Genomic DNA, 12,303 nt, shown 5'->3' with positions numbered 1-12,303 from the left:
GTGCCGAAGAATTGATGCTTTTGAACTGTGGTGTTGGAGAAGACTCTTGAGAGTCCCTTGGACTGCAAGGAGATCCAACCAGTCCATTCTAAAGGAGATCAGCCCTGGGTGTTCTTTGGAAGGAACGATGCTAAAGCTGAAACTCCAGTACTTTGGCCACCTCATGCAAAGAGTTGACTCATTGGAAAAGACTCTGATGCTGGGAGGGATTGGGGGCAGGAGGAAAAGGGGACGACAAAGGATGAAATGGCTGGATGGCATCACTGACTCGATGGACATGAGTCTGAGTGAACTCCGGGAGTTGGTGATGGACAGGGAGGCCTGGCGTGCTGCGATTCATGGTGTTGCAAAAAGTCGGACATGACTGAGCGACTGAACTGAACTGTGGGTGCCAGGCTCTGAGGATGCTCTGTCGGAAACCAGCTGATGCTGGCCCAGTTCTCCTGGAGCTTGGGGGGTCTGGTGATTCACTCCAGGCCAAACAGAAGTGGCTTTGCATTTCCTTTTTCTGTATGAATATTACAGGGTGTATTTCTCAACTGTAGACAACTGAAATATTAGTAAAAGATTTAAAACTATAAACACTCACCCCCCCTCAATGAGGGGAGCCCCATTCTTTCAACCCCAGTGGTAGAAGACCATTTGGAATGAGGAAACCATTCCTTATTGACCTGAGTTGAAATTATGGACTCTCAGGAGTTTCAGAAAATGAGGCCAATAGTTGTTTAAATAGTGAACTTTCAAAATATGATTTTTAAATCTACATGTAGAAATACATAGCTGCTTGTGATCCAATTTCTCTGAGAGCAGTACATTCAAATAATGTCTTTTGACAATTTGGAAGAATATACTTAAGGGGCTACTTCATCTCAGTTTCTGAAATTCTTTAAATCATTGGCTTTTGAATTTTTCTTCTGATCAGAGTTCAGATACAGGGCAAAGTACGCTCAGCATTTAGGACTAATAATACATGAAGAAATCCTGGCACGTGGCTATAGGGTCATGCAGTTTTACAGTAGGTCAGTAATTTGGATTTAGGAGTGCAGAACTTTTCTCTGATAGAGTATAATAGCAAACTCCTAAGGAAAGAGGCAAGATTCAGTGTTCACTTACAGGCTATAGCCTGTGTTGAAATCACCAGTCCCAGCTTATTTGCTAGCCTCACGGAGGGCTCCTTAACTGAACCTACATGGGAGGATCAAGTGTCCCAGCAGCTCAAGACCAAAAACAGCTCTGGCCTTCCCAAAACTCGCTCCCAGACACAGTCTCCAGGTCCCTAGAAGACCTCTCAGTCACTCAGTTTGGAAAAAGAGATTAGCCCTCAGGCCTCCCCTTGGGAACGTGGCCCTGACTGTGAAGCTTCAAGGGAGAGTCTTAGCCGCATATTGATATACCGGAACTACTGGGTTTTGTTGTTGCTTATTTCTTTTTTAAAAAAATATGTATTAATTTTTATTTATTTGTCTGTGCTGGGTCTTAGTATTGGCATAACAGATCTAATTCCCTGACCGGGGATGGAACTCGGGCCCCCTGCAATGGGAGCTTGGAGTCTTAGCCAGTGGGCCACCAGGGAGGTCCTGATGTTACTTTTTTCTGGCATGCACTTTTTGAGAAAGAATTCCTTTTCTGTCTGAAATGTCCTTCCTTTAGATTTTGTAGAGAACTTTTATCTGAGCAAAAGTTTTCTTATTTGGATATTAGGGTGTTGTTTCAGCTTAAATTATTCGTCTGATGTTTTCTTCCTGTTAATTTGTTCTGCTTATTGATTACTGTTTTAAATGAGTTGATTCTCTAGTCTAATTTATATTAGCTGATTCTCTAGTCTAATCTAATTGTTGGGTAAAATTAGTTGATTCTCTAGTCTAATTTAATGAAAAAAATTTGTAGAATATTTTATAATCTAAGCTCAAAAAGTATTTTTTAAACTTGTACTTAGTTCTTTAAATTTTTAGTTGCAGAGGTTTTAACTGGTGCTGGATTGTTGTTTTATTTTTTTGATAATTAGGACTCAGCAGAAGGACTCGCCATGTTTACTGGAGAAGAGGAAATCTTTGCATTTCAGCGCACAATTTCCCGACTCACAGAAATGCAGACTGAACAGTACTGGAATGAAGGAGACAGAAGCAAGAAGTAACCATCACTTTTGCGTGAATAAAACTCTGGACAAATGATTACTGCAGGGAGAACTCTTTATTATGGGACTTGAAGGAATCATTTTCTCATCATTAATTATGCACTTTGTCCTCTGGACCATTTTTATCTAAAATTGCTGTCAAAGATATAGTGGTTTAGTAAGTTAAAGCCATTTTTAGGTCTACTTTTTGCCTGTTTATTTGGCCTTATTTCTACACCACAAAATTAAAATCAGCACTCTTATCAAGCTGAATGTAGGACCAGGCATTTTGGTTTCATATTAAGCTACCTGAATGAACCTTGAATACACACACACTCCGTAAACGCAGGGTATCTGGACGTCTGTGAGCTTTTGGCTACCTGGTAGCCGCATGATAGAAACACATCTTTATGAGAGTGGAAGGAAAAAAACCTGCATTTTAATTCAAAACAAAAAAAGATTTCTGATGGGCTTATCTCTGTGATTGTTGGGGGCTGTAAATTACTTTAAATCTCCCAAGTCTTTAGGCTTCCTTACAGCAGAGAGTATGTTTTTTACCCTGAGTTCAAGCTTTGCAGGCAGGACCTGATCTCCAGTGGACACACAGCTGACTGAAAAAAATCAAGGATTATGAAACCATAGAATAAGAAACAGGGGTGTCAAATTTCAACCGACAGGCAGATTCCCCCAACTCGGACAGCCCGGAAGACAAGCACCAGGAATGGGGACCAGTGAGAGAGTGTCGGGAGGGGAGCACCCTGGACCACACTAAGCAGCAGAATGGACTCTGCTCACTTGAGGCCATAAAGACCCCGTGGACCGCAGCTCCTTCCCGCTGCTCACGTGTGTTTGCTCTGCTCGCAGATGTCACTCCCACCCTTGCCTCTGCTTCTGCAGAGCGACGGGCTTGACAGTAAACGGGAAAGAACGTTCGCTTGACGAATCTACTTAAATGAAATCTGATTTGCCCTCCATGGAAGTCATTCCTTGACTCATTCAAATACAACCTGACTTTGCTAACTGTCACTCACAGAAGGAATCTTGGTTGAGGCTGTTACAAGAGTCTAAATCCTTATTCAAGGAAAAAAAAAAAGAGAAAAAGAATGGAAATCCACAAATCTTGTGAAAATTAAATATTTTGGGAGAGTAGGCACAGGTGAGTCAGTTTAAATAAATGATTACAATTATAAACATAAGTAAACTCTTGAAACTATGTCATTTATAAGTTAATAATTTACCCATACTAGTCTATTTTGGACCTTAACCTAAGTCAATCAGATGGATAGGTAGGGTACCCAGGAATAACGAAACATTTAAATCAAAACTTCTGAAAATTAAATGCGATTTGAAAATATTTTTATTGAAGTGAAACAGTGAGTTCAAAAAGATGTTAAACAGGTTACAAGGGAGAAAGGACAGGAAGTAACCACTGTGCCAGATTTATTGCTAGAAAGTTCTAAATCTTGCATAAAAATATAATCCTCAAGAGACAATATAACCACCCCTGTTTATAGACAAGAAAACCGAGGCTCAGAAAAGCAGCTTTACCGGAGATTCATCGTTTACAACCACAAAACTCACTCAGTATGTTTTTTACCATACCACCTCTATAAAAGCAAGATCATTTTTAAGAGTAATTCTTTTTTGTTTAATACATTTACAACAGAACCATTACTTTGTACTCAGTAAGTATAAAATATTTAATTTTAGTCTTTCAGTCTAAGCTTTTTGTTTTCACAGGTTTTTTTTTTTTTTGGCCAGATATGTTATCTGTTAATAAAAGACAGTGTGAATGCTAGACAGACTGACTGGTAGACAGTCCGCTTGATAGAAAGAGGAGCTGTCCCTGAGTGTGTGGGTATATGTGAATAGTCCCCCACTCAAGTTCTGTTGTACAAGTTCATCTGAGGTCAGGTATTTGAAACGAGAATTTGATTTTTCCATAGAAGCAATAATGCGATGTTAGTTAGGGCCCTAGCTAAATGTACAGAAGCTTATGGAGTTCTCAGTGCAAATGCCTTATAATTTTGGTACTAAAGAACTTAAACTCCTTTTAAAATACAGTTGCTGCAAGGTAAAACTATAGTTCGGGTTCCACCTGAGTAACCAGATCATGTCTGCCCTTCTGTCCTGCCCTCTAGGCCCCCTTTCCTGGACCTGGTGGGACAGGCCATTGCAGAAGGGGCTTGCTGAGAGTGGGGTCTATGGGGATGGGATGAGGAGACAGTGTAAGGGTCTGTTATATCGGCCTAAGTACCAGAAGGAAAGAGGAGGGATTAGCAGGAGGTAGCTGGAAATGGTACAATGTTATTCCATCTCCTCTCCACAAATTGTTTCATAAAAAAGCCTACAAGAAAAGAAGCAAAAGCCTTCAAGAAAACCTGTTACCTTGAAACAATATGGTAGTTCTGCTAAAAAGGAAATTAATGCCAAAATGAGATGAAAATGACTCCTAGATTGGAAAGCATTTCAATATATGTGTTGTTTCTTCCAAGTCCTGCCCCAGTTGCCGTCTCAGCATTCCAGTCTTTCTCCCTGGGATCATGTGAAATCTCTCAGAGCAGATGCTCTGTCTCTCTTTTTGAACTGCTTTTAATTTGTACTTGAAGATGAGGTTTGAACTGACTGTTGCTGTGTTACACTTAAGAGGTGACCAAGGGTCATGCTGAGGGTTTTTATTGTTGGGAAAATGCCTCCAAAATGATCACTAATTTCCAAATTTAAAAGAAATCAAGTGGAGAAAAAGAAACACATTTTAAAAAGATAGAAACATCTGATCACTGCATTATTCTTGTATTTCTTTAGACAATGGATAGGCTTATCTGTTAACATCAGTAATAATGACATGGTAGACTTAAAGAATTTTTAACCTATTTCTGATGTTTACAAGGCTCCAAAGACTAGTACTGTTCTAATCAAATTTATGTATTTTCAGTGGGATTTCAAGTTTTAGTCATAAGGCATTATTTTATGCCCTCTGAATATATTTCCTATACCTATAGGTGTGCAAATAACATAATTTAAAAATTACTTGGAACTTGGAAAATTAAAATTTTATTTGTAAAATATGTAAATGGACATACTCATATCCATTTATTTATTTAGCATTATTTAAGAAACACATTGTGCTTACTATGTGCCAGGCGTGGTTCTAAGTGCTTTATAAATAAACTATTTTGATCCTTATAATAATTCTATGGTTATACCACTTGCAGACAGTGAAGCTGAGGTACAGAAAGTGGGTCCAACAACAAACTGAATTGCTAAGATGTACATTGGAGTCAGTAAAGTGATCAAAATACTGACTTAATAAACTTTCATGTAACTGCTTCTGTCCTGAAAACATTCTTCTTACTCCAAGTAACTTGAGCCTACAGTTGCAGCCCCTTCATCTGGGATAAAAACACCCTGAGGAATTGGGGTCCTGGGTCCTGACATTTGGGTTCCTGATCAATTATGGAACTCTGGTAGTAAATCTGTGACCTTGTATATAACTTTCCTCAGATCCACTAGCCTCATAAGACATCACTGGCTGGTAGAAAATTATTTTCTTTGGACATGAGTCTGTTAAATTTTTCAAGGCAGATTCTTCTTTCTCACTGGCACAGCAGTTCATTTTCCTGGAACAGAAAATTTAAAATAATCCAGTCTGTCTTCTTATTGAGTCTCTGCTGCCTCTATATTACTCTGCACTAGAAACTTCACATTTGTCACCTCATCTCCTCACTGAACCCAGTCAAACGTATCATCTGCTGACCTGTTTGTTGCGTGTGACAGTGTGAAACTCCCAAAGGACATCTATCTGTCCATCTTCCAAGCCTGCTCAGAAAGGCTGCAGAGGTTGTCTGAGCAGCTTCTTCTCAGGGCTGTACTTGTTGCGGCCGTATCCATTGAGAGCTGGTCTCTCTGATGCACCTCTCTCTTTATCCAAGTAGGTGGGAAGGGCCCTTAATCTGGTTCTGCCAGCTTTTGCTTCGTAACCTTGAACTAGAGCCTTGGTTTTCTTATCTATAAATGACGACAATAGCCATTTCATAAAGTTATTCTGAGGATAGTTGGTAAAAACACTTTGCAAACGGTAAAAGATTAAAGGAATATTAGTTATTGACTGTAATGATTTTGATCAGAAAGCAACAATTAATGCCTTACTCTGCTTTGTAACAAGAGATGACCAGTCCTAACCCGGTATGGTCTCTAGCAGAAGGGAGAGGTGTACATTACATGGCTGGACAGCTTGGGCACAGAATTCTGGCCTAATGAGATGCTGTGAAGATTGTTAATTTCAAACCCATTCTTTCAGGATTAATAAAGAAAATGAATTGTTGAACATCAGAGATTTCCCAGAAAGAAAGCACCATCTTGTGGTCAGTGAGAAGAAATGAGAGCAAAAAAGTCTAAGAATCACACGGAGTTGGAGAGTTGTTCTCAAAGTTGCTGTTCCCAGGCCTACCTCCTACACCGGAGAGTAAGATGCATTTGGTGAGATGTGGGGATCTGGTCTATACTTGGTAACGCTCCCTGTGGGATGCTAATGTGAAGCCAGGGTTGATAAACCCTGACCACACAGCCAGTATCCACACGGAGGTGGGCCTATGTGGGTCTGCTGACTCGGCACGAGGGCACTTCCCAGGGAGACAAGGCTGCTGCTGTGACCCTCAGGGGACCTGGGGCCTGGGACCACTGGTACACCAAGGCCTGCCTGCTGCCCCCCAGAGCTGTTCCTCTTCTTCCTTCCTTTGCTTTTCCTCCTTCCCCCGACTCTCCTGCCTTCTCCACCCCCACTAATAACAGACTGGCTGGCCCAGCATTGCTTCCCACTTTGCAGAGCACTCGCCTCTATTCTCTCGTTTCGTCTACAGCAATTCTCTGAAAGTATGATTATCCCTACCCCCATGGAGGCCCAAGGTAACACAGCCAGGAAATATGTTTTCTACTCCCAAATCCTGTACTAATGGCCTTGTCTGCCCACATTTACTGAGCCATTGTGGACCTTGAGGGTTAGGACAGAAGGATGTGGGTGTGGGGGCGTTGAAGAGGGTTGCTCCTCATAGCATCATTTAGATGGCAGAGACCTGGAAAATGGTGATTGGCAAAACTTTGAAGTATCAATTGGCACAATCATTATGTAAAAGCAGGTGTTATCATCACCAGTCTTTTTGTCTGATGAGAAAACTGAGTGTCAAAGAGATGGATTAACTGGAGGCCGCCTGGAGTCTGTCACTAGGGGAATGCATTGCTAAGAAAAGTGGACTCTTCCCACAAGGAAATCCTCTGCAGCATCAGAAGCAATGAACTATGTTTATGTAGGGACAACAGTCACACACCACTGAGGGAGAATTAGATTCAACACCATTAATACAAGCTTGGAAAGTGAAACTGAAAGTTGTTCAGTCATGTCCGACTCTTTGTGACCCCATGGACTATATAGTCCATGGAATTCTCCAGGACAGAATACTGAAGTGGGCAGCCATTCCCTTCTACAGGGGATCTTCCCAACCCAGGGATCAAACCCAGGTCTCCCGCATTGCAGGAGAATTCTTTACCAGCTGAGCCACAAGGGAAGCCCCAAGTTTGGAAACCCACATATAAACACTAAATATTTTTCTAAGGCACAAAATCTAAATATATTTATGGCACTAGATTAAAGGAAAACAACATACACTAGAGTGGATGCTTAAGGGAGGAAGGAAATGAGGTTGAATATGGTAGATAAGAGGAAAAATAAAAAGGCTGCCTCCCCTGGGCAAATGATGCCAACGTATCTTAAACTGAGGCATATGATCAACACAATTTGTTGCACCAGAGGTCCCTCAAAAGACAGAAGGATGGAAAATATTTTGGACAGAGTCATCAGAATTTCTCCAGCACACCTCCAGAGAGGTGCAAAGACAACAGACATTTTTGGGATTGGCGGTGAGGGTTTGTCGAAAGTCTGCAAGAGTGGGACAAATGGGATCTAATTAAAGTTAAAATCATTTGCACAGCAAAGGAAACCAGTCCACAAAATGAAAAGACAACCTACAGACTGAGAGGAAATATTTTTAAATGATGCTTCTGACAAGGACTTAATTTCCAAAATGTACAAACAGCTCATATAGCCATATTAAAACAAACAACCCAGTCGAAAAAGGGCAGAAGCCCTAATTAGATATTTCTCTAAAGAAGACATACAGATGGCCAACGGGCATAAAATCAAGCAGCGCTAGAGCATATGCATATCCTGACTCATAAGGAATCCGGACACTCCACTCATGCAGGGGAAGGATCCAGAGGGCCTGACAGAAGGGCCAGGGGGCAAGAACAGAGTGCTGGAGGAGTCAGGAGTGCACTTGAGACCTTGTGTTGCGAAACCTTCCATAACTTATCACTACTCTTGAGGCTTCATCTATGAAGCTTTTTCTGTGAAGCTCTCTTGCTTATAATTTGATTAAATAGTGTACAGACATAAGTGGCCAATAAACACATGAAAAAAATGTTCAATAATTCCTTAGGGAGTTGCAAATAAAACCACAGTGATCTACTATTTCATACCACTAGGATGGCCAGAATCAGAGAGATAAAACGAGGGTTGGCAAGGAGGTAGAGAAACTGGAAACTTCAGAAATTGCTGGTGAAAATGTAAAATGGTTGCAGCTTTGGAAAATAGCTTGGCAGTTCACAACATGTTAAACATTTGAAGTTACTGTATAGGGACTTTCCTGGTGGTTCAGTGGTTAAGACTCCAAGATCCCATGGAGCAGGGGCCTAAGTTTGATCCCTGGTCAGGGAATTGCGCTCATTTCACATGCTAGCAAGGTAACGCTCAAAATCCTTCAAGCTAGGCTTCAACAGTACGTGAACCAAGAACTTCCAGATGTACAAGCTGGATTTAGAAAAGGCAGAGGAACCGGAGATCAAGTTGTCAACATTTGTTGGATCACAGAGAAAGCAAGAGAATTCCAGAAAAACATCTGCTTCATTGACTATGCTAAAGCCTTTGACTATGTGGATCACAACAAACTGTGGAAAATTCTTAAATAGATGGGAATACTGGACCACCTGACCTGCCTCCTAAGGAATCTGTATGCAGGTCAAGAAGCAGCAATTAGAACTGGACATGAAACAGTGGACTGTTCAAAATTGGGAAAGGAGTACATCAAGGCTGTATACTGTTACCCTGCTTATTTAATTTATATGCAGAGCACATCATGTGAAATGCTGGACTGGATGATTCACAAGCTGGAATCAAGCTTGCCAGCAGAAATATCAACAACCTCAGACATGCAGAAGAAACTACCCTTATGGCAGAAAGTGAAGAAGAACTAAAAAGCCTCTTGATGAAGGTGAAAGAGGAGAGTGAAAAAGCTGGTTTAAAACTTAGAATTCAAAAAACTAAAATCATGGCAAAGATGGGGAAAAGGAGGAAACAGATTTTATTTTCTTGGGCTCCAAAATCACTGTGGACAGTGACTGCAGCCATGAAATTAAAAGATGCTTGCTCCTTGGAAGAAAAGCTATGACAAACCTAGACAGTGTATTAAAAAGTAGAGATGTCACTTTGCTGATAAAGGTCCATTATAGCCAAAGTTATGATTTTTCCAGTAGTCATGTACGGATGTGAGAGTTGGACATCCAAGAAGGCGGAGTGCTGAAGAATTGATGCTTTTGAACTGTGATGCTGGAGAAGACTCTTGAGAATCCCTTGGACAGCAAGGAGATCCAACCAGTCCATCCTAAAGGAAATCAGCCTTGAATATTCATTGGAAGGGCTGATGCTGAAGCTGAAGCTCCAAAACTTTGGCCACCTGATGCAAAGAGCTGACTCATTGGAAAAGACCCTGATGCTAGGAAAGATTGAAGGCAGGAGGAGAAGGGGACAACAGAGGATGGGATGGTTGGATGGCATCACCGACTCAGCGGACATGAGTTTGAACAAACTCTGGGAGATAAGGAAGGACAGGGAAGCCTGGCATGCTGCAGTCCATGGGCTCACAAAGAGTTGGATACAACTTAGTGATTGGACAGTAACAACAACAGGGAACTGAGATCCTGTATGCTACAACTAAGACCCAGTACAGCCAAAATAAATAAATATTATTATAAAAATAGTATTTATTATTAAATATTTAAAAATAAAAAAGTTACTGTATAATTCAGCAGTTCCACTCCTAGATATAATATATACCCAGTTGAAATGAAAATATATGTCCCCACAAAAATCATACATGAATGTTCATAGACGGCATTATCCATGTTAGCCCCAAAGTGAAACAACCTAAATATCCTCCAGCTGATAAACTGATACACATATTGTGGTTTATCTGCACAATGGGTTATTATTCAGCATTTAAAACATGAAGTATCAGTACATGCTACAGCATAGATGGACCCGGAACAAATTATGCTAAATGAAAGAAGCCAGTCACAAAGGCCAACATACTGTATGATTCCATGTATGTGAAATGTCCAGAGCAGGCAAATCCCTAGAGACACAAAGCAGGCCCTAGAGGTGGTGGCAGGAATGAGGACTAATTGCTGATGGGTACCGTTTTTTTCCCACAGGTAATTTCAGGGGGTCTGAAATGAGAGTGTGGTCATGATTGCACAATTCTGAGAATATACTAAAAACTACCAAACTGTACACTTGGCATGGTAGAATTTTAGGGTATGTGAATTATATCCCAATAAAGCTGTTAAACATTGTGTACAGATATTCACTAATCATTCATTCATTCATCATTTACTTGCTGTCTCCTCTGGCAGGAGCTAGGCACACCAAAGTGAATGAGATGAATGTTCACCGCGATGAGCTGCTGCTCTCCTGGGACAATACACGGGCGTAGTGTCGGGAGTGCCAAGAGGGCAGCTTGCCCAGGTGTCCTGGGAACATTGACAGCACTTAAGTCAGCCAGGAAGTTAGTAAAAGGCAGCGGAAAGGACAGAGCTACAGCTGTTGTGTGCTGGGGGAGAGGGTGCAGGGTGACAAGACCCACCTATCCTGTCCAGGAGATGAACTGAGTGTGAAAACAGCTCATACGTGGGGCAGAGTGTGACAGCTACCATGAGAAATACTGAGTATTTTGGAAATTCAGAAGAGGGAGATACAGTGACTTGAATGATACTCTTCTGAATGATCAGAGAGAACTGGGATGTAACTTGGTCCTCCCAGACTCAGTGGTTCATCTTTACAACCCCAAATTCAGGGTGCATAGTGTGAAAGCTGCTGACGTCATTGAAACATGCCCCTTGTTTTGCACTAATAACCTATCATACTTTTACCAAATTCTGTAGCATGCAGAATATTAAATTCAATTGCTAAAGAAGTATCAATTGATTTCTGTGGGTTAAAATAACATAGTCTGTAGAATTAAAATTGTTTATACCTTTGAGGTACTGACATACTCAGATTTAGCAGCACAAAGATAATCCTCAAAATATGAAGAGGTAACATTGTTTAGGGCAAAACAGACATCCGTGTGTGGGTGAGCTACATCCTCAGGGTGGGACCCCTATACCCTAATGGTGGGACCCCTGTGATGTAACCCACGCTGGGAGGAGGAAGAGGAGTGGACACCGGGTCCCTCTGAAGGCTGAGCGGAGGCCTGAGGAACCTACCTGTGAACTTGGAGGCTGTCACCACCCCTGCACTCCCGCCCCGGACTCTGGCTGGGGTGGCCCACTTCTCACCCTCAGGTGTCCTCCTGCAGACCTCGCCCCGTGTGTGTCGGTTCTTTTGCAGCAAGGAGAGGCAGGCCCCCAACTCTGGCCCCAGCACAGACCTCCCCCTGTGGGGTGGGACAGCCAACTGGCACTGTGATGCTGTGAAAACAATGGCCTCATTCTCTAAGATGAGTTGTGGGGTCCACAGAGAACGAACACTCAGGAAACTCCTCTCACTGTAACCGAAAGTCTGCCAACGTTCTGCACACAGACCCTTGAGGCCGCTGTGTGGGTTCTTGAGGAGCCCACGGGTGCTACGTTAAGAACCTGACAGTCAAGGTCACGCCACGTATGTGTGCAGCAGCATCTCCCGGGAAGGGAAGGGCTCAGAGTGCTGGCCTGCTCTCTGGAAGGTGACAGGGTCAGAGCCAGGGTGCCCCCCGCCCAGGAGCAGCTGCTGGTAACACTGAGGCTGCAGTGGAGACGGAAGCCCTGCACTGACCTCCTCCTGTAGGCCACAGGCCCCTGAGGTATCCTGCAGGTTCAGAGAG

The 12,303-nt window shown here is 42.2% G+C and overlaps 1 protein-coding gene across 1 annotated transcript in view; it reads left to right on the top strand.

Moving 5' to 3' along the window:
- The window catches only part of AFG1L (AFG1 like ATPase), a 194,573-nt gene extending 192,256 nt beyond the window's left edge, over nt 1–2,317 (top strand). Inside the window, exon 13 of the mRNA XM_055535271.1 lies at nt 2,006–2,317. Within this exon, the coding sequence (XP_055391246.1) occupies nt 2,006–2,134 (129 nt within the window). The 3' untranslated portion in view covers nt 2,135–2,317. The remainder of the gene's footprint in view (nt 1–2,005) is intronic.
- Nucleotides 2,318–12,303: the final 9,986 nt, after the last annotated feature.

Source organism: Bubalus kerabau, chromosome 9 (assembly GCF_029407905.1).
Source record: "Bubalus kerabau isolate K-KA32 ecotype Philippines breed swamp buffalo chromosome 9, PCC_UOA_SB_1v2, whole genome shotgun sequence".
Taxonomy (NCBI): Eukaryota; Metazoa; Chordata; class Mammalia; order Artiodactyla; family Bovidae; genus Bubalus; species Bubalus kerabau.
This window is presented reverse-complemented; position numbering and strand designations above follow the sequence as displayed.